The sequence below is a fragment of the Sinohyriopsis cumingii genome, unplaced genomic scaffold, assembly GCF_028554795.1.
Source record: "Sinohyriopsis cumingii isolate HCF-2022 unplaced genomic scaffold, ASM2855479v2 utg000663l, whole genome shotgun sequence".
NCBI lineage: Eukaryota > Metazoa > Mollusca > Bivalvia > Unionida > Unionidae > Sinohyriopsis > Sinohyriopsis cumingii.
This window is the reverse complement of record NW_028315922.1, coordinates 1,036,154-1,058,813: the sequence shown is the minus strand read 5'-3', so window position 1 is coordinate 1,058,813 and position 22,660 is coordinate 1,036,154. Positions and strand designations below refer to the sequence as shown.

The window sequence follows — 22,660 nt, the reverse complement described above, 5'->3', positions numbered from 1 at the left end:
TTGTTTGATAGTGTTTGGTATGGAACACTGCTCTTCAACGCACAAACTCAGCAAAGTCAAACTACACAGCACAAAACTGCAGAATCCTAACTTTTACTTAGCTCCACACCATATCAAACGCTACATCACATAAAATCTTAACTAAATGAACGTGAAATTAATTGAACTACTCGTTACTATATTCATTAGCACAATTATCACCTTAAAACACATTACAATGCAATACATTTCAATTATTCGCCATGATAGACTACAAAGAATACAAGACTAAACTTCACAGAATTACAATGAACTACTTTACATCAGCACAAAATATTAGACAATATTAAACAAGTCCCACATTTCTCCAGAACAAAATATTCTAAACATTCAGTTTGTGTACCACAAGGTTTGAAATATTTAGATTCTTTTATAATTAGCGGGCAATATATCCCTTATTATCCGGGATCGGCTATGAAGGTGTTGGAGTGGACACAGAAGGATCTGGGCTACAGACAGAGCTGGAGATTAAGAAGAGAGAAGAGGAGAAACGCAAGAGGAGGAAGAAAGAGAAAAGGCGTGAGTCTGATCTACGTTTTATCAAAAAACAGGAACGAATGAATGAAATAAACAGGTTCAGAGTTGCTGGTTGTGCTGCAAGCGCTCTTCATCCTCCTGTCATGCGACCGTACTACCCAAGGAGTGGACAAGAAACTTATTATATTCCTAACCACACTATGCATGATCAGCAATTACCACTTACTGGCACCATTTACGGTTATCCAGCTGGTCCAAATCTGAAAGTCATAATCACTCCTCAGACAGGCGTCAAATCATCCTCTACATCTCTTTCTACAGATGGCAATTATAAAACTGCATACGTGCCACCCGCCTCATTTTGTCAAGACCCATCGGCAATGTCTGTCTCCCATAGGGACAGTAAAGCTCCCCTTATCTTTCACACCGGACAGTTTGGGGGCCAGTTTGTTCCCCAGGGGTCAGATTATGAACCTTATGAAAACTCGGATTTAAGGCAATGGAGAGTGGCGGGAATGGCGACCACTTTTGCAAGTCATCCCCTGACAGGACGACCCACTGTTGAAATAGGTAGCGTTGGCAATCCAAGTGAAAGTGAAAGTGATCAGTCATATGATGTTTAGCATCGTTTGACAAAACGAAGGCTTGTCTTATCTCTTCTAATATGAGTTTTGATATTTATCTGGAACTTATCAGCTGTTGTCCTATACGTACTTTTATCTTCTTGCCTTTGATTACAATGTGTTTCAGTTTTAATAAATGTTGCCTTTGATGCGACACAAAAAACGTTAATATGATTTCATTTCAATGTTTTCCTTTATTTTAAGTACTTTGTAAACATTTTGCCCATATATTCAGTTTGTCAAGCATGGTTATCCCTACAAAGTAATTCTGCAAGACCTTTAGTAAATTCTAATTAATTATCGTAATTATGGTAATTAGTTTCTAGCGTTATGTCGGCAATCTTTTGGAAAATTAGCCCGCCTTGTGTATACAGTCATAAATAAGTCTTTTCGGAATGTACATAGCGATAGTTTGTTGTCTGATATACCGACACCCCAGCTTCCGAAGGATATCAGGAGACTTTTTTAATTTTTGTTTTGTTCATTTCGACATTTTTTTCTTAGGTTTTGTTTTAACAAGACAGTACAATGAGTCTGCTTTACTTGCTTAGACGTGATGTATTAATTCAATTAAAAATTATATTGCAAGATTATGATTTATAATTATATACCTTTACTTAGAGCTATAGGCTACATAGATTTTGCATAATTTGACATTCATTTCCATATTGCACATGCAAAGTAGTATTGCATATAGGCAATTTACCTTAGGTTTCTATAGAATACAAAATAAAAAGTAAAGAATAAGCTGCATTCATGCATGTAAATCTCTCTCTCTTTAAAAATTAATATAAAAATTGGCCCAAGTAGCACAGTTCGTGTACAACTTGAGCAAAGTTTTTAAACTGAAGTGTTAGAAGTCAATAACTAATGAAATTGCGAGTAGTTTGCATATTATAATGTTAAAACACTTTTCGAATCCACACTCGTGTGACAAACTAACATTTGGACCATTTTCACTGCATGTTCAAGTAACGAACTTTTCAGAGTGATTGTCATCAAAGATACCATTGCTTCTCTGAAGAAGAAAGAAGATCGAATAAAGATGGTACATATGTATATAAACATGGCTCAAGCACGTTTAAGACTAATTTCTGGACGATACTATTTTTCTTTGAAACCTCTCAGAAAGGCATAAGTCCATGGGAACACTAGACTTCCACAAACTTACTGCTTGGGTCACATCTTGTCGAAACGCAAAACGATATTGTTGATGAGATAATTTAACTTAGGTCGTTTCACCTTATTAACAAATGCGACACGATAATTCAGGTAAGAAAATAAACTAGAAAGTTTATAAACTCGCAGTGTATCTGTTGTTTTAAACAATTAAAATGGTTTAGCTACTAAAGAAAGAAAGTGTTATAATCTCAATAATTGTTGAAACTTTGGAACTTGATAATATTTATCGACATTCTGCTTGGTGCAATAATCGTTTATTGTGAAAATAAGGCCACACTTCCATGTATTTGTGGACTACTAAGATTCGATTTGATTATTTTACCAAAAAAAAGCACGAAATGACCATATAATTTAATTTAATAAAGAGCAGCCTAAGAGTGTAATTGAAAAATTTAAGTATTTTATTGTCCCTTGTCTAAATAATCTCCACCCACAACACCCAATTCTTTTAGCATTTCTAAAACGTCTATTCGTGCATTTCTAAAATGACAATGAGATGTGTAATGTTGAAAGTTTATCTTTTATTTTCAATTGACCTGATAACAGATTTTATAATGACATAATTTCAAACCTAGAAAATTTCAATTTAATTTTGTCATGGCAGGTTATCGTTTTTTTTAACGCTATAATGTTATATGTATATTGCTCTTGTCATGAATTCCGTACTTTTGCATGAATCTTTCTAATCTCTGTTTTTTCCTTAACGTTTTAATTGGTCAGCATCATGAGTATTAGAAGTCATTTAGCATTCGATTAACAATGTTTGAAAAACTTCAACGATGAGATCCTTTACGATGATACCGATGCTGCTGCAGTCGATGATAGTGATGTTGACGACGACGACGACGATATCGATAATAATAATAATAATAATAATAATAAATAAATAAATAAATATCGAATGTATACAAGTGTATATATGTCTTGGTTTAACACAAATTTATTTAAAAATAGGGTCTTTCTGAGACAATCTAATGCCTCAACAGTCGATGCAGATTTGCCTTCTATGGAGTTCAGGAGGAGTTTTCAAACTAGCCGTTATAGGAATGAAGTCGTATTTTGTGAAGGACATCACACATAATTTAGAGTCAGAGGTTTTAAACTCTAGTCATCCAGTTTATACTGAATACTTCTCTTAGAAAATACGATCAACGAAATCATTACCAGGGTTGAACAAGAGTCAAATGAATCGATATTGATAGAACAGATGTTACCACAGTGCTTACATACTCGTGTCGGATATCTTGAAAGCCTAAATCTTGTTCTTTTCTTTGCCAGTGTGTTGTTTAAAAGAATTGCAAGCAAATCTACTAACCTACTAGAATAGATAAAAGATAAGAGCGTCTGTGTTAACGTGAAAAAGAGCGATGGTAGCTGCATTTTGTTTTCAACTACATCGAGTAATCACGTAGAGAGACAAGCATAAAACATTTTCAACAAATATAATAATTAGTTTAATAGTGTACGATGATCACTGAAACTATTATTTTAGCTCCGATTAAACCGAAAACAGTTACAATCCAGAAAACGTACTGATTCATTGATTCTGTGAATTCAGTCCTACACAAATAGATAACATCAAAAGGAAGTATATGCACCACACCAAGGGACCTTTCAAATGATATAAAGATAATGATAAATTATTCGATATGATGTACATCCCAAGAGCAGTCTATTATGTTGCAAGTATCCAAAAGACAACATATGTGTAGCAAGTATCCTAAAGACAACACATATATGTTGCAAGTGTCCTAAAGACGATATATGCGTAGTAAGTATCCTAAAGACAACGTAAGCGTAGTAAGTATACTAAAGACAATGTATGTGTAGTAATTTTACTTAAGACAACATATGTGCAGTAAGTATTCTAAAGATAACATATGTGTATTAAGTATCCTCAAGACAACATATGTGTATTAAGTATCCTCAAGACAGCATATATATGTTGTAAATATCCTAAAGACAACATATGTTATAAGTATGCTAAAGACAACATATATGTTATAAGTATGCTGAAGACAACATATGTGTATTAAGTATCCTCAAAACAACATATATATGTTGTAAATGTCATTTAAACAATATGTGTTGTAAGTACACTAAAGACAACATAAGTGTAGTAAGTATACTAAAGACAACATATGTTAGTAAGTATTCTAAAGACAGCATATGTGTAGTAAGTATTCTAAAGACAACATATGTGTAGTAAGTATTCTAAAGAGAACATATGTGTAGTAAGTATTCTAAAGACAACATATGTGTAGTAAGTATTCTAAAAACAGCATATGTGTAGTAAGTATTCTAAAGACAACGTAAGCGTAGTAAGTATACTAAAGACAATATATGTGTAGTAATTTTACTTAAGACAACATATGAGTAGTAAGTATTCTAAAGATAACATATGTGTATTGAGTATCCTCAGGACAACATATGTGTATTAAGTATCCTCAAGACAGCATATATATGTTGTAAATATCCTAAAGACAACATATGTTATAAGTATGCTAAAGACAACATATGTGTATTAAGTATCCTCAAAACAACATATATATGTTGTAAATGTCATAAAAACAATATGGGTTGTAAGTACACTAAAGACAACATAAGTGTAGTAAGTATACTAAAGACAACATATGTTAGTAAGTATTCTAAAGACAGCATATGTGTAGTAAGTATTCTAAAGACAACATATGTGTAGTAAGTATTCTAAAGAGAACATATGTGTAGTAAGTATTCTAAAGACAACATATGTGTAGTAAGTATTCTAAAAACAGCATATGTGTAGTAAGTATACTAAAGACAAAATGTGTATTAAGTATACTAAAGACAACATATGTTAGTAAGTATTCTGAGAACAACATATGTGTAGTAAGTATTCTAAAGACAACATATGTGTAGTAAGTATTCTAAAGACAACATATGTGTAGTAAGTATTCTAAAAACAGCATATGTGTAGTAAGTATTCTAAAGACAACATATGTGTAGTAAGTATTCTAAAGACAGCATTTGTGTAGTAAGTATACTAAAGACAAAATATGTGTAGTAAGTATTCTAAAGAAGGCATATGTGTAGTAAGTATTCTAAAGACAACATATGTGTAGTAAGTATTCTTAATACAGCAGATGTGTAGTAAGTATTCTAAAGACAACATATGTGTAGTAAGTATTCTAAATACAGCAGATGTGTAGTAAGTATTCTAAAGACAACATATGTGTAGTAAGTATTCTAAAAACAGCATATGTGTAGTAAGTATTCTAAAGACAACATATGTGTAGTAAGTATTCTAAAGACAACATTTGTGTAGTAAGTATACTAAAGACAAAATATGTGTAGTAAGTATTCTAAATACAGCAGATGTGTAGTAAGTATACTAAAGACAAAATATGTGCTATAAGCATCCTAAGGACAACGTATCTGTTGTAAGTATCTTAAGAACAAAATATATGTGTAGTAAACACGGAAGTCGCATTAAAAGATTATTGAACATGACTCATGTAAGGACGTTGTTGTACTAGGTTAACGATTTTAGTTGAAAATAGGTTTAACTGTTAAAGAAAAATGTGAAAGGTACAAAAGATAACTATTCTTGACTTGAACATTGATAATTTAAAAAATATATGCCCGCTCATAAAACCATGAGTTAAGTTAGCAATGAGCTCCGTTCAAGATAAAAAATAAGTGGTTTTCGAATGAAGCTGGAGTTTTGTCATAAACTTTTTCTTTTTAGTGGAATGAACATTTGTATAAATATCAATCACAATTGTGCTAAAAAATATCTGAAACAATCAAAGCAATGGAAAATGTGCATGTTGTAGCCAGTGATATAATGATGAACAGAAAACCTTTTCTACTGCAACGAAATTGAGAAAATTCTAAAATACTTTAAACACAAAATTAATAAATAGGTAAGCAAATGGTATTTGTTTAAGTTATTCTCCTTTCCAGCAAAATGTTTGCATAACCCGGTCAAAACAAGGGAAATCTCAGAATGCTTTACTTTTCTTAAAAAGGTGACAAGAGTATTGTTTACATTTGGACTCTTTTGTCTTTCCAGTCTAGTACAAAAATCACATGCATAGTCCAACTGGAGTTAAATCTCATACTAACTTTCCCACACTGTTAAAGAAAAACGATCGATAAACCCTATATGGTACTATTTTAAGTCGAATCAGCTATCTAAACAATTTATATCACAAAGGTCATTCACGACTCGCTATGGATACTATAATATCTCAAATGTGCTATGCACTCACTATCTTTTCCGTTCAGCCATGTTTGCAAAAGCGATTTGGAACAGTATGATTGAAGCTGGTTTAGGTTCTCAAATCAATTTTTGCTGAGTCAAATCACAGCAGGTTGAAATCTATCAGCGCCAATTCCCATTCTACTGACATGTTATTAAATCAATAAGTTGAATTCTAGGTTTTTGCATATTTTTATTAAGACGTCTTGTATATAATGTTCCATTTTAATTATATGCATCTCTTAATGTTCATTTGCGAGTTTTCTGTCACAGAAGTGAAACTATAATGTTGCTGAGATGTAAGAAGTTTAATTATTTATCCCATTAAAAAAGTTGTTTCTTCCTAACAATAAAATGGAGGGAATAAATGACTTTGTACTGTGCCTGAATTAATTTCTTATACAACCTGGTCGCTCCAGTAGATTTTTCCACAGAAGTGCGAATAAATAGGAATAATCCTCACTATCGTCGCAGCATATTAATACTGATTAGTTTCCATGGACCTTATATGTTCTCATCCGTAATTCTTTTAACTATTTAGCTTGATGACCTGCATGTTGGTCCGGTGATAATCGATTTAGAGGCGTTGTAGCAGCAACAAGAGCCGTTGTTACGCGTACGTTTACTTGCGAAGACTTAGAATCAACTAATAATAGATCTGAGTTACTCTGACGTGGCTATCATCTTGTCTTTCCTTTCATCAAATCGAGCCTACTTGAGGAGATCCTAATACGTATAAATGAACTCGCAAAGTGCTATTGATATGCAAATGTTTGCAGCTCTAATGGTCCGGTCAAGTCAGTGTCATGGTTGACTGAACTTTGTGCAGTTTCTGGTCTTTCGCAGACACTTTTTTGCTATGATTGACTATGCTTTTGATTTAGTTTGATAGAGTCGCATGTTTTAGAGATCCGATTTATTTGTTCTGAGCCAGATCTGAATTCATGCTTGGGAACCACGAATGATGTTTGTGGCCGATTCGGAGGAGGGGTGGTGGTTGGTAAAGTCTAATTCATGACCTCAAGTATGATCTTTATGATCGCACCGAGAAGTGATTTTACGTAGGCATAGGAAATGTAACAAATCGAGGGTGTATTATTTGTATTTACATATCCCTTTATACCTTTGTTATATTGGAGTGATTAGTTGATTAATTATGTGGAATATGTTATGGTATTATATTTCTCAAAGCGCGTAATTAGGTAATTACCAAGACCAAACATTTTATAGTGGTGCAAATTAGTTGCTTAAATTGGATCATCCGTAAGATAAATAATTAAATTTTACGTAAACATAGGAATTTGATATGGACTAATTCTTTGTATTATGTTTGTGGTTTGTGCTTTATGATGCATAGTGCTAAGTACCAATATAAGACTTGGAAAGGCCAACTTAAATTATCATACCCTTATAAGCAGATGTTGTCCCCCATACCCAGGTTTGAAATGCAGCCATTAAACACACCAGTAACTAATCTAACGTTCTTAATTCATCCTGGCATCAGAGGCTCCTATATATTATACTGTCTCAGAAAGTAACGTTTCAAGTCACACACACAGGTAGCACGTAACCGTTATTTGAAACAATTATGATTTACCTGGATACACTACCATTAGTCATACACGTATTGATCACAAACCTTATGACTCCCCTTTGCCGTGTTTTCCTCAGTGAGTAGAATGACGTATGGACAAATAGACTTCTGAATAAATTAACCGATGCAGTAATGAATTGACACGTGGATATAGATTAATGAATAAAAATAAAATTGAAAACAGTTCTTGGTTATATTGCTTCTGATTTGTAAACAGTAATTTCGGATTAGTATCTAGAGATCTCGGATTATTAAATCAAAATCTTGGATTCGTAAATATAGATCTCGGGTTATAAAAAAGAGATCACAAATTAGAAAATTGCATCTCTGATTAGTGAAAAGAGATTTGGTATTAAGATTCGAGATCTCTGATTAAAATATAAATGTTCGGCTTGTCCATTCATTTGCTCCAAAGATATCTGATTTATTGTTATGTATTGTAAACTTAACGAATTCAAGTGATTATGTTCTCTGGAAATACAAAAGCGCTCTGACAAAATTATTTGACAAAGGCATTCATTGGAATTTATATTGAATTCAGACCTGGAATGATATTTCTGGGACTCAACAAGAGACTGTTGGCAAATCAGCACTTTACAGGCCCAATACGTCATCTCCTTCAATTTTGGATCTCTTCGGGACTTGACCGGAGATTTATTCAGGACTTTTTATTACTAGGACTTGTGTCTTTAATTATTGGATTATGTTTGGATTTAATTCACAATACCGTAAGTTCTTTTTTGTCATTTTTCACTTTTTATTCTAAGAAAATAAATTATCTGTTTAATTTTACAAAGCTTTCCTTCTTCACTATTTTCTGTTACTTATTTAAAGAGTATAGACTCGTAACGGAAAATTGGGCGCTCGACCTTCGGATACAAATTGTGCTAAAATATTTCAGAAAACTTTGTTTTGAAAATTTAAATTTCCCTAGTTTCTGAAGTGTAAAATCCCGAGTATCATTTCACTTTTAGAAATCTTTATTGAAATCAGCAAGCCTTTTTACAATGTCATCAAAGTTGGAGGTCTTTATTTCAAACGATACCTAGGAGCAGTTAGACTTCTTGCGAAAAGATGAATTGCTTCAGCTTTCAAGAAAATATCTTTCTGAGGCAAAAGCTTTTATAAAGAAGCAAGAAATAAAAAATTATTTTGGTCCAATATCCGGTGGAAAAGAATGTTTTGGATAAAAATGCTTTGGACTTGATTAGTAAGTATGTATTTGACTCTAAGATAGGAATTAAAATTAAAATACAAAATAAAATTAGAGTTAGAAAAGCTTGCGCTTCAGAAGGAGAAAGAAGAAAAACAAATGCAATTAGTTATAAAGGAAAGATAGCGAGAGGAGAATGCAATTGGAGAATGAGGAGAAAGAAATGCAAATGCAATTAGATGAGTAAAGAAATAGAAAGGAAAATGTTGTTTGAGGAAAAGGAGAAACAAATGCAAATGTAATTAAATCAAGACGAAGGATAGAGTCAAATGCAACTGGAGAAAGAGAAGAGAGAGAGAGAATCAAATGCAAAAAGAAAAGGAAGAAAGAAATTCTGATTAGATTAAAAGAACTAGAGCTGGCAAGTGAAAAGCATATTCCCACTTTACATACAAATTCAAGTTTTGATGTTTTCTGAAATATCACGTTTGTACCCACTTTCCGGGACAAAGAAGTAGATCAATATTTTGTTCATTTTGAAAAAAGTGCAGAAATTTTGAAGTGGCCAATAGAGTACTGAACTCTATTTTTACAATGTGTACTTACTGGTAAAGCTCATGATATTTACATTTCACTCTCACTGCATCAGAGTTCTGATTATGATGTGGCTAAGGACTACATCTTTAAGCGTGATGAGTTGGTACCCGAGGCTTTTCAACAATGTTCTAGGATTGCTAGAAAATTACCTGACCAGACCTATGTCGAATTTGCTTGGGAGAAAGCACGACAATTTGATATGTGGTGCTCCTCTGAAAAGGTTAATAAAGATTATGAAAATCTGAGACAACTCGTATTACTTGAAGAGTTCAAGAACTGTGTCCATACTACCATTAGGATTTGTCTTGGTGAGCATAAGGTCGAAACGTTACAAAACGTTGCTCGTACTGCTGATGAGTGTTTCTTAGATGCTGGAAGTAAGTCGTCCTTTCAGCAGTCGTCTGTTTAAAAAAAGTATTTCAGACTAATACGGGCCCTTCTAAGATTCAATCTGGCACAACTTTGAGAATTCATATTTCTGATAAGATTGTACAGAAGTCCTTATCTCTTCCTAGATGTACCTATTACATGAAGAAAAGACGCGTTATTCTGATTGGTACACATTGAAAAACAAGCATCGGAATCAAGAAAGACCTATCCAAATTGTTCTTATTTCTAAGAGGTCAAGGTCACGATCATGTATTGAAAACAATACATTTGTCGGGTCTAATAAACCCCAGTGTGATTTTGTTATGGAGAATTTTGAACCATTGACGTCGTAGGGTTCTATATCACTCATAAGGTATTCAGCCAATCCTATCCCGTTTAAAAGTTTAAGGGACACAGGAGCTTCTCAGAGTCTTTTATTATCAGATACTTTGCCTTTTTCTGAAAAGTATTCTTCTAATTATAGTGTTCTTATTCAGGAAGTAGAGTGCAGTTTTGTTAATGTTCCACTCCATTGTATAAATTTGTCATCATACTTAGTCACAGGATCGGTGAGAGTCGGAACAGTGTATGCTTTACCCATAGAATGCAATAATTTATTACTAGGCAACGACCTAGCTGGAGGTAAGGTTGTGGTTAATCCAATTGTAACTAACAACCCTTGTTTGGATCAGAAAGTCGATCCTATTGAAAAAGAATTCCCTGATTTATACCTAACTTGCGCAGTTACTAGAGCTATGGCAAAGAACGCTCTTGAGAATGATGTTGATCAGGAAAGTATTCCTTTAGTTGATACATGTATTGGTCAGGCTTTTGATTAGGTCACTTTCACTCGTTGTTTGGATCAGTCAAAAGGTATTGATCACAGTCATCCTCTGTTAACTACTCATTCTCTTTATTCTAATTAGGGTGACAAACGACAATCATTTTTCGTCGAACAGGTAAAAGATCCTGAGATCTCCTGTTTGTTTCAAGCGGCCATTCGTGAAACTGAAGCCACTGAAGTACCGGTTAGTTATTACATTAAAAATGGGATTCATATGAGAAAATGGAGACCTCACAAGGTACCTGCCGTTGACGTGTAGTCAGTGTACTATCAAAGTGTAGTTCCAAAATCATACAGATAGTAAATACTTAGTCTGGCCCATGAAACTCCTCTGACTGGTCATTTAGGGATTAATAAGACTTATCACAAGATCTTGAATCACAGCTACTGGCCACAAATTAAAAGTGATGTTTGTAAATACTGCAGATCTTGTCATACTTGTGAAATGATAAGAAAACCCATCCAGAAGTTATCTAAGGCTAATCTGCAACCTATTCCTGCATTTGACGAACCATTTAGCAGAATAATGATAGACTGAGTTGGTCATTTACCTAAGACTAAGCTAGGTAACCAATACTTGTTGAGCATAATGTGTGCATCAACAAGATTCCCAGATGCGATTCCTTTGAGGAATATTAAAACTAAAACATTCGTAAAAGCTTTGATAATATTGTTTTTTGTTTAAACTCCGTTTCGCCTTCCCAAACATGTCTTGTCTGATCAAGGGACAAACGTTAGGTTCGGAAAGTTCCAGCCGATTTTGCTTGAAGTTGGCATCTATCAATTCAAATCTAAAGTGAAATTATGGTTCGACAGTAGTACATTGGGGATAACGTTTGAGTCTGGATTTCTGTCTCTCTTGCTCATTCTTCGGGATTTTCTTCATATTAATCATACGGCCCATACAAAGTTAAGAAGCGAATGAATGAGTTAAATTATAATAATGTACTCGTGTGAAGAAAATAATTCAGATGAGTGTGTTGAGAGATACAGCCAGGTTGTGTTCTAGGGAAATATATTATTTGTGAAATTTTACAAAGCTTGTTGTCTTCACTGTTTTCTGATATTTATTTTAAGAGCATAGACTCGTAACACGAGATAATCCGGAAAGAAATGTACTCTTAATTACAATTCATATACTCTATAAAAAGTTTTATGTATATATAATTTAATTATTTGTTTGTAGGTTTAAATTTTATTATTCTATTAGATGCTGTTGTAATGTAACTTTGTTTACTGGATTTGATATTGTCTAGAAGAGTTCAGTTCAGACTGATTTTGTATTATTTTTGACGTAAACAACTAATAATAGAGATATTGTATCTAATGCTGACCAAGTTCCTGAACTTGTTTCAAAATCAGTGGCAGTTTAACTAAACAACGTTTTTTATTTCTTTTTATTCTTTTTCATAGTAAGAATTGTTAAATTCAGCCAAGGTCATACCCGGATGACGTGATAATTTTTATGTATCAAGCTTCCATTTCCTCTGGAAGGTTGAACTCTTGACCCGCATCCAGGAATCTGTTTGCGTCTTAAGTTAGCCTGATACTTAATGTTTTGTATAGATGTAGTCAGTGGGCTTTAAGCCTTTTACACATTAAGTTCTGTTGTTGTGACCATTTTGGGCTGAGATCTTATTTTCTTCAAATTATTGGATTTCAAGTGATTATCTTCCCTGAAAATACTAAAGTGCTCTAAACTAAATTTTGGACAAAGACATTTATCAAAAATCATACATAATTAAGAAAAATTAAGAAAACTAGAATAAAACTTTCTGTGATTGAAGAAGAGACTGTTGACATTGCAGCACTTAGCAGGTTACAACAGACGTAATCATCTGCCATTTTGGATTTCATCGGGATTCGAATTTAGTTTCATTCAGGACTTTCTAGTACTAGGATTTCTTTTTTTTTAATTTTTAGATCATTTTTGGATTCGTTTCGTAAAACCATCCGTTCTTTTTTTCTCATTTTCAATTGATGTTCTAGGGGAATAAACGATTTGTCAAATTTTACAAAGCTTGTTGTCTCCACTTATTTCCTGTTCTTTTTTAAAGAGCATAGTCTCTAAGCATAACATTGTAGTGGTTGTCCTTGGGACTTATGAATTTTAGCTAAAATATTTCAGAAAACTTTATTTATGAAATTTAAATTCCCTAGATTTTGACAATTCTAAATCTAAAGTATTATTTCAAATTTTAGAAATCTTTAGTGCAAGCAACAGGCTTTTTTGCAATATCATCAAAAGTAGAAAAAAAATTAATCTACCCAGGCGTGGCTAGTAATTTTGAAAATGGAAGCACATATAAAAATGTTGGAATTAATTGTAATACAGGTTCAGCTTCAGATAAAAAAAAAAACCACTCCCCTACTTTTGATGTTTTAAGAAATATCATGTTAATGCCCCCTTTTCTGGAAAAAGAATTAGATCAATATTTTGTTCATTTTGAGAAACTTGATGAAATTTTGAAGTGGCCAAGAGAGTACTGGACTCTATTATTACAATGTGTACTTACTGGTAAAACTCGTGTTATTTACATTTCATTGTCACTACATCAGAGTGCTGACTATGATGTGGTTGAGGAATATATCTTGCAGGTTATGAGTTAGTCCCTGAAGCTTAACGACTATTATTTTAGGAATTCTAGAAAATCAACTAACCAAAACTATGTCGAATTTGTATGGGAAAATGAACGACACTTTGATAGGTGGTGCTCTTTTAGAAAGGTTAATAAAGATTACGAAAGTCTCAGACAACTCATAGTAGTTGAAGAGTTCACGAACTGTGTCCATAGTGACATTTGGATTTATCTTGATGAGCATAAGGTCAGAACGTTAGACAATGTTGGAGGTACTGCTGACGAGTATTTCTTAGCTCATAAAGTTTCTGTTAAAAAAATTCGTCCACTCAGCAGCCGTATGTTTAGAAAAGGTATTTCAGACTAATACGAGCCCTTCTAAATTTCAATCTAGCACAACGTTTAGAAATGATTCTTTTGATAAACTTGATCAAAAATACTTATCTCTTCCTATGTGTACCTATTACAAGAAGAAATTACACGTTAATTCTGATTGCTAAAAATTGAAAAACAAGCATCATAATCAAGACAGGCCTATTCCAAATGCTCTTATCTAAGAAAGGTCAAGGTCACGGTCATGTATTGAAAACAATGCATTTGTTGGGTCTAATAAACCCTAGTCTGGTTTTATTATGGAGAATTATGAACCATTGATGTCTAAGGATTCTATATCACTCTTGCGAGATTCAGCCAATTTCATCTCTATTAAAATTTTAATGAACACATGAACTTCTCAGAGTCTTTTATTATCAGGTACTTTGCCTTTTCTGAGAAGTCTTTTTCTAATGAGAGTGTTCTTATTCAGGGAGAAGTGTGCGGTTTTGTTAGTGTTCCTTCCATTGTGAAAATTTGTCATCAGACTTAGTCTCAGGACCCGTGACAGCCGGAAGAGGATCTGCTTTACCCACAGAGGGAATTCATTTATTATCAAGCAACGACCTAGCTGGAGATAAGGTTGTGGTTGATCCACTTGTAACTGACAAACCTTGTTCGGATCAGAAAATGTATTCTATTGAAAAAGAATTCCCTTATTTATACCCAGCTTGTGCAGTTACTAGAGATATTTGAAAGAAAGCTCTTGAGAATGATGTTGATCGGGAAAGTATTCATTTAGCTGACACATGTATTGATCAGATTTTGATGAGGTCACTTTTACTCGTTGTTTGGATCAATCAAAATGTATTGATCAAAGTGGTCCTCTTTTAACTACACATTCTCTATATTCTAATCAGGGTGGCAAACGACAATCACTTGTCGTCGAACAGGAAAAAGATCCTGAGACCTCCTGTTTGTTTCAAAGGGCCATTAGTGAAACTGAAGCCACTGAAGTACATGTTTGTTATATCATTACAAATGGGACTCTTATGAGAAAATGGAGACCTCACGAGGTACTTGCTGGTGACGGGTGGTAGTCAGTGAACTATCAAATTGTAGTTCCAAAATCATACAGATAGGAAATACTTAGTCTGGCCCATGAAACTCCTTTGGCTGATCATTTAGGGATTAATAAGACTCATCACCAGATTTTGAATTACTGCTACTGGCCAAAAGTTAAAAGTGACGTTTGTAAATACTGCAGATCTTGTCATACTTGTCAAATGATAGAAAAACCCAACCAGTAGATATCCAAGACTTATGTGCAACCTATTCCTGCATTTGACGAACCCTTTAGCAGAATAATGGTAGTTGTGTTGATCACCTACCTACGAACATGTCAGATAATCAATATGTGTTGACCATAATGTGTACATCAATAAGATTCCCAGAGGCGATCCCTTCTAGGAATATTAAAACAAAAATAATAGTAAATGTATTGATGATGTTTTTTATACTTAATTTGGCCTTCCCAAAGCGGTCCAAAATGATCAAGGGTCAGATTTTAGGCCTGTAATTTTCGAGCAAATTATGCTTGAATTTGGCATCCAGCAATTCAAATTAAAAGTGAAATGATGGTTTTACATAACTACAATGGAAAGAACGTTTTAGTCTGGTAATAGAGTTATATCGCTCTGGCTCATTCTTCAAAAGTTTCTTCAGATTAGGAATTATGACCTGTAGAAAGTGAAAATGAAAATGAATGAGTTACATTATAATAATAGTACTCTTTTGATGTAAATACATTAAAGGAGTACCAGTACGTTGAAAGAGATAACCAGGAGTTCAGTTCCGACTGATTTTTTTGTTGTTGTTTACGTAAACAACTACTAATAGAGACATTGTATCTAATGATGACGTAGTTAATGACCTTGTTTCAAAATCAGTGGCAGTTTTAGTAAACACTTATTTTATTTTTTCATTATTCTTTCTTAGAGTAAGCAATGTTAAGTTGAACCAAGGTCATACCCGGATGACGTGACAATTTTCATGTAACAAACTTCAATGTTGTCTGTAAGGTTCAATTCTTGACCCCGACCCTGTGAATCTGTAAGCCTTCAACCTAATGGTTTGTGTAGAAAGAGTCAGTGGGCTTTAAACGTTTGAGACGTTAATTTGTGTTGTTGTGACCAGTTTTGGCTGAGATCTTATTTTCTTCAAATTATTCGATTTCATGTGATTATTTTCCTGGAAATATTAAAGTGCTCTAAATTAATTTTTGGACAAGGACATTTATCGAAAAGATTTCAAAAACTGGAATATTTTCCGTGATTCAACAAGAAACTGCTGACATTGCAGAACTTCGTAGGCTACAACAGACGTTATCGTCTTCCAGTTTGGATTTCATCGGGATTCGAATTTAGTTTCATTCAGGACTTTTTATTACTAGGACTTCTATTTTTTTATTCTTGGATTATTTTTTTATTTGGTTCGTAAAACCTTAAGGTTTTTTCTCATTCTTCACCTGATATTCTAGGCAATAAAATTATTTGTTAACTTTGCAAAAATGCTTGTTGTCTTCACATTCTTCCTGTTACTTTTAATAAGAACCTGGACTCGTAACAAAGAAGACAATGTATTTATTACCGCCCTCCCCCCCCCCAAAAAAAAAAAGTTATTGTCTTAGAGTAGAGGTACGATAGAACTTGCGGCCAAAAATGATATTCAGACTTTACGTCGATCAGTAACGATTTGATCACTTTCAAAACACTTGAAATTAAATTCAGAACGACAAGTGCACCAAACGCTCTCCTGGTACGTTTTATAGAACAGTTTTGAATCTCACTATCAATATTTTTCTCTTTTTCTTCTGAAGACTTTTTCAGAAATGAAAACAATTATCCATCTTCAACTTTTATCGCACGATATGGTAACATGATCTGTTCTTTAATCTGTTATCGCACGATGTTGCATATAATCTGTTGTTTTAATTTGAAATGATTTATCAAACAGTAAACTTCAATAAAAGAAAAATGTTCACTTCCATTTCGAGTGACATCATCCACGACACCAGACCCAGCGGTAGCTAAGGGAGGTGATGCAGTCGACAATCTTTGACAATCTAAGCCTCGACTATTCAAGGAATTCGGTGGAATTAAATCATACATTAGGCTTTGGTTCTTAATTTAAGTAAATTGTTGCACAAAGGCAATAAGTATTAGGTAACTGAACATTTTCACTATGGTAGATCTGTAATACCTTATAGATCACCTGGTACTGTTAATTACCTTTAAAGGGTGACTAATCAGCTTCGTATTCACTATAGACAATATGAATAAACAGTATGTGCTTTCTTATCCACACCTTATTTGAAATGGTTAGAATTTTTGTTTCACATATTTCCTCAATCAAAGTCAATAAGTAATGTATTTTGCTTATCAGTTACTAAGGACTGATAGGACTGATCGATTTTTACCTTGGTCTTTGCATAAAGCCATATTTTACGGCCTACATCATTGAATCTGATTGGTTAAAAATTCTCGGTCAAATTTCTTCCTGTCAATATGTTTTTGAGGTGCAGATCAAACATCTTTTGAGTTTAAGTAAAGAAAGTGACATTGCTACTATTGCCAGTCAAAATATGTTTTATGTTACATTTCTTTAACGGTACACCAAGTTCTAAGTAGAATTTATAAATATCAAATGCTGATATGCATAGGACGAACTACAGGCAACACACGTCTGATCTCTCAAGCCTTAAAGCCCATATACAACACCTACACGGTGGGAAAATCCATTGGATGGAATAAATCATTATAATCTCACTTTTTCATTGCATGTTTTACATTTTCTTTGATATAACCCATGAAATAAAAAGTTGTTCGAAGACAAAATAAACACAAATACGGGTCAGGAGAAAATATCATATTTGTTCAAAATGATTTAGATTCATCATCAGAAACGGTTGCCACTGCTTAAACGTGGGAGTATTGCCCTGTCACCTCGGTATCATCACAAAACAAATGTACATATCATCCAAGATCAAGTGCCTGAGTATGCTAGCGTGCGTATGTATATGTGCAATAGTGCAGTCATTTTCACAAACACGCTGCAATCCTCAAACTTGTGAATTCTTTATCACTGAAATTCTAGTAACAACAATGACTCACAATAAACAATATGTCACGTTTAACAAATTAAAACTTTATTAGTCAGTGAAACTTCTCATGAAAATGACGTCAGTACAAAGTAGATTTAAACACATATTGTATCCTGAAGTGGTGGTCAAATGTCTATGTATTTGTTAGTGTAATGCCGTGATACATTCCACCTGATGGACCGACTTTGGTACATTTTAAGACTATATTGACTGTCCGTTTGAAATGGGATTTAAAAGAATTCAATTTTCGCAGAGTACGAAATCTCCTGAACTCACGCAAATGCTATCGTAAGGAAAGTTCGACACATCAGAATTGGAAATGGCATTATTCTTTCTACAGTTTTTTTTTTGTTTTCGGCGCATTAGGTAGCTTACTATGTCTGTCCATCAGTCTTTCTGTCTATCGGATTGTTCATTTTTCCTATTTATGCCCCCATTCCATTCCTCCGTACGTCTAACTGTGTATCTCTGTCCATCATTCTGTTATTTCATATTTTTCTATGGAGCGCGTTACTTTCTTCCTGTCAATATGTCTATGAAAGTGAAAATATGTATAACTGTAACTCGGGTCAACAATGACAGTGTAATATATATCAAATGTAATAAATACACCCCATCCGCCCACTCGGTAAGGATACCATTATCAATAATCTTTTCTTTGCAACTGGAAATTTATTGGGAACAGTAAGTTTTCATTTTAAAACAAGAGGTTTATATCCTTGTGTATCTATTTATTAGTTCTTACGGTGCCGTAAAGAAACTCCCTTTATGAGCCAAGAGGTAAAAATACAAACAGTTAATAAAGCTCCTTAAAGAGATTTTACAAACAAGGTTGTGCTCAAAAAAGAATAAGAGATTAACAAACTTAGGATATTATCTTCGATTAAAGGACGTTTCCATAATGAGTTGTGTAAAGTTACTTAAGCGACTTTTGAAAATAGTAATATATTGAGTTTCGAGCTCATTTTGTTTAAAATGTGTGAAGATTTACTTGGGATAATGTCCAGTAAGACTATGTATGTGATTTGTGTACTAGACTGGAAAGCCTGAGGTGAAAAGATACAAAGATACAAAGTAAATAATGATCTCTTAACATCTGGCATTAACGAGATTCACGCATATGTTTGGAATCCACGACAGGAACATAATATATATATATATATATATATATATATATATATATATATATATATATATATATATATATATATATATATATCATAAAGCATTCAATAAATCAATAAAGTGCCACGACAAAATTAATTATTTTCAAATTTTCTACGTTTGAAATTTTGTCATTATAAAATCTGATATCAGGTCAGTTGAAAATGAAACAAAATTCGTAGAAACTATAAACTGTATTTGTATATTAAAAATCCACCAGAAGAAGTTTTAGAAATTGTTAAAGAATTGGGTGTTGTAGGTGGAGATTAGCTACACAAAGAAAAAAATACTCAACAGCTATATTTTTCAATTACAGTCTTAAAATGCTCTTTACTAGGAACTGTTTATTGAATGAAATTATTGTTGTCATTTCAGTCGAAATAAAATCTTCGAAGTCATCGATTCCACAAAAATGTGGCCGTAATTTCGCAAGGAACCATTATTGTATTAAGCATGACTCGATAAATCTTTGGTCACCTTATTTATATTACAACACTTTCTTTATATAGCATTCTAACCATTTTAAGGCTTTAATACAACAGGCACACGGCGAATTTACAAATATTTCTAGCTGAGTTTGTTTATCTGATCTCTTACAATCACCCTGAACTGTTTGTTACTATGATATGCAGTGGAAATGTTCCAAATTTTATTTGTCTCACAAGTGAAGACTTGGAAAGCGTGCCAACACTATAAAGCGCAAAATCCTTGCATCCTAATAAGTTTTGATTTCTAACATATCGTTTAAATTTTTGGTCACATTTTAGAAGAGCTATGCTGATTGATGCAATTTTTACCTGATTTATTAAATTATTTTTATTGTATTGACTATTACATCTTTATGTTTGGGAATTAAAAGTACATTCATGGATGGCTTACAACTTATACTTATTTTATTTTATTTTGATAATGATGCACAACTAAATATTAAACAATTTTTAAAAGGACATAAGTTAAGCTAAGATAATGTAGTATTATTATATGCTCATTTTTCCCCCCGTTAACTTTACATTGTCAGAATCGATCAGTATTCCCCGATATTGAACGCGAGCGACAATACACATATAGCATTCACGTGCATAAAGGAACTACTTTCTATTGTAAACAAACAATGGACGCAGACGCCAGCACTTTTAATTTATTTAATTTGTCCGTGGATGAAGTAAACCAGTTGTTTGAGCCATTTGAGAGTAGAAATGTCAAAATTGAAAATGTGTATGAATTCATAGAATCACAAAAGAAAATTTCAACAAAGCAGGCGACTGAGCGTGATATCAGAAATGTGCAGCGATGGCTGTATGATAACAAACGTGAGACACGCTGCATTGAAAATATCATTCCGGATCATTTAAACACGTATTTAGCCAAAATGTTTATAACGATTCGCAAAGTCAATGGTTCTGTATAAACCATGCTCTTTAGATTCCATAAGAAACAGCATAGAACGACATCTTCAGGCTAAAGGGTATCAAGTCTCTCTTAGAGACGGTCAATTTCAGAAATCAACCGAAGCACTAAATTCTAAAAAAATACAACTGAAAAAAGCTGGTTTTGGAAGAAAAGCAAGAGCATCAGAGCTGATAAGCCAAAATGACGAAAATGCTTTATTTTCAGCAGGTGAAATGGGCTCTCTCACGCCAGCTGCTTTGCAATTTTCCCTGTTCTACTTTTATGGAAAAATGTTTGCATTTAGAGGCCGAGACGAGCAAAGAAAATTAAAGTTTGGAGATGTATCAGTTTTCACCGATTCAACCGGTACAAAATATCTTCAATATGCTGAGAGGGATAGCAAATCATTTGACGGTACTGGGAAGGATGACTACAGATCAACAATACCTCGCATTTTTTCTACTGGAACAACACCGAAGCGAGACCCAGTTAATCTTTACCTGCAATATTTGAAACGAAGGCCCTTGGAAATGATGGATGCCGACAACCCCTTTTATTTGACACCAATTCCAATTCAGAAAACTGACAGAAACTTCCCAGATATGGTAATTATATTTCTAAAGATTCAATTAATGCCCTTAGTTAAAATAAAAATATAAATACAGAAGATAATATTCGTAAAAACATTTACGACAATAAAATGAATAAATGAAAATAAAATTATATGAAAGTAAACAAAACATATCGGAAAAATATAGAACAAATTTTGTACTCTGCGAATACCAAACCTTGCGAAATATAAGAAAACAGATTTTTATGAACGTGTAAATTTAAACAATATAAAACATATATTTAACTGGACAAAATATTACAAATTGCAGGTATTATCCGAGACCAATGGGGGTTAATCAACTGGGGAGTTTGATGAAACGAGCTGCAGAAAAGGCAGAAATCCAGGGAAGAATTACCAACCATTCAGTAAGGAAGACTACTGTAACAACCATGTCGAAAGCTGGTGTCCCTCCAACAAAGATCATGCAAGTGACTGGGCATAAAAATATGTCATCTATAACTGGTAATAATAATGAGAATAAATCTACTTGCCTTTTTGCATCTTTAATATCCTCAAAATGTATTTTGTTGTCTCTTTCTGGTAATACGAATTATGTGGTTTCCAAATACTGATCCACGTCGCGGAAATGTACTGTAATCTGTAAGCCTATAATCCAGACTACATTTTTGAAATCGAAATCTCATTACAAAGTCGGCTGTACTGCACTCCAAAACGAAAAGAATTTGTTGTTCTCTAAAAAAAAACAATGTTGAATCCAGCATCTTATTGAGAATTTAGATTTAAAAACTTTCATATTTTTCGAGCTTGCGATTCCAAATTATCCATGGCAGAACAGAAACAGTTGTGCAGCTTGTTGTCAACGCAGTCCCTCAAGTCACATGTACCAGTACATCGTGCGGAAAACACACAAAAGGAGATAATCAGAATTTAGCTGGATTGACAGAACAACTAAATTCCTCCATTCCTGACCAGCTGGGAACTTTGTTCAATGGCGCAGTCATTCATAATATGACTTTAAATTTTAATTTCAGATAGAGCAAAATGGGATTTATTTTTCAAATGAGTGACTGAGCGCACGGTACAATATGAAGTTTAAAGGTTGGTGGGCGGAGCTATGTGCGCATGAATACTGTTATTGTGTATTGAAGAATCGACGGTTGTGAATTTATTTTGTAATAAAGAATAAATCGAATACATTGTTTCTTGTAATGTATTTTATTATTAAGCCTTAGGTGGTTAAAAAAAAAATAAGCATATAATAAAAAGGTTACTGCTTTTGTATGGGAAAATATGAACTCGTTTTTTCGGAAGGATATACTGCACTCCCAAGGTCGTGCAGTATTCCAGCCAAAAAATCTC

The 22,660-nt window shown here is 33.4% G+C and overlaps 1 protein-coding gene across 1 annotated transcript; it reads left to right on the top strand.

Moving 5' to 3' along the window:
* Nucleotides 1–20,732: 20,732 nt before the first annotated feature.
* LOC149773332 (uncharacterized) lies at nt 20,733–22,337 on the top strand. The gene is made up of 3 exons (XM_089946441.1): nt 20,733–21,229; nt 21,609–21,802; nt 22,132–22,337. Exons 1-3 carry the CDS (start codon nt 20,733–20,735, stop codon nt 22,230–22,232), a joined length of 792 nt encoding a protein of 263 aa, XP_089802567.1. The 3' UTR covers nt 22,233–22,337.
* The last annotated feature ends 323 nt before the right edge of the window (nt 22,338–22,660 follow it).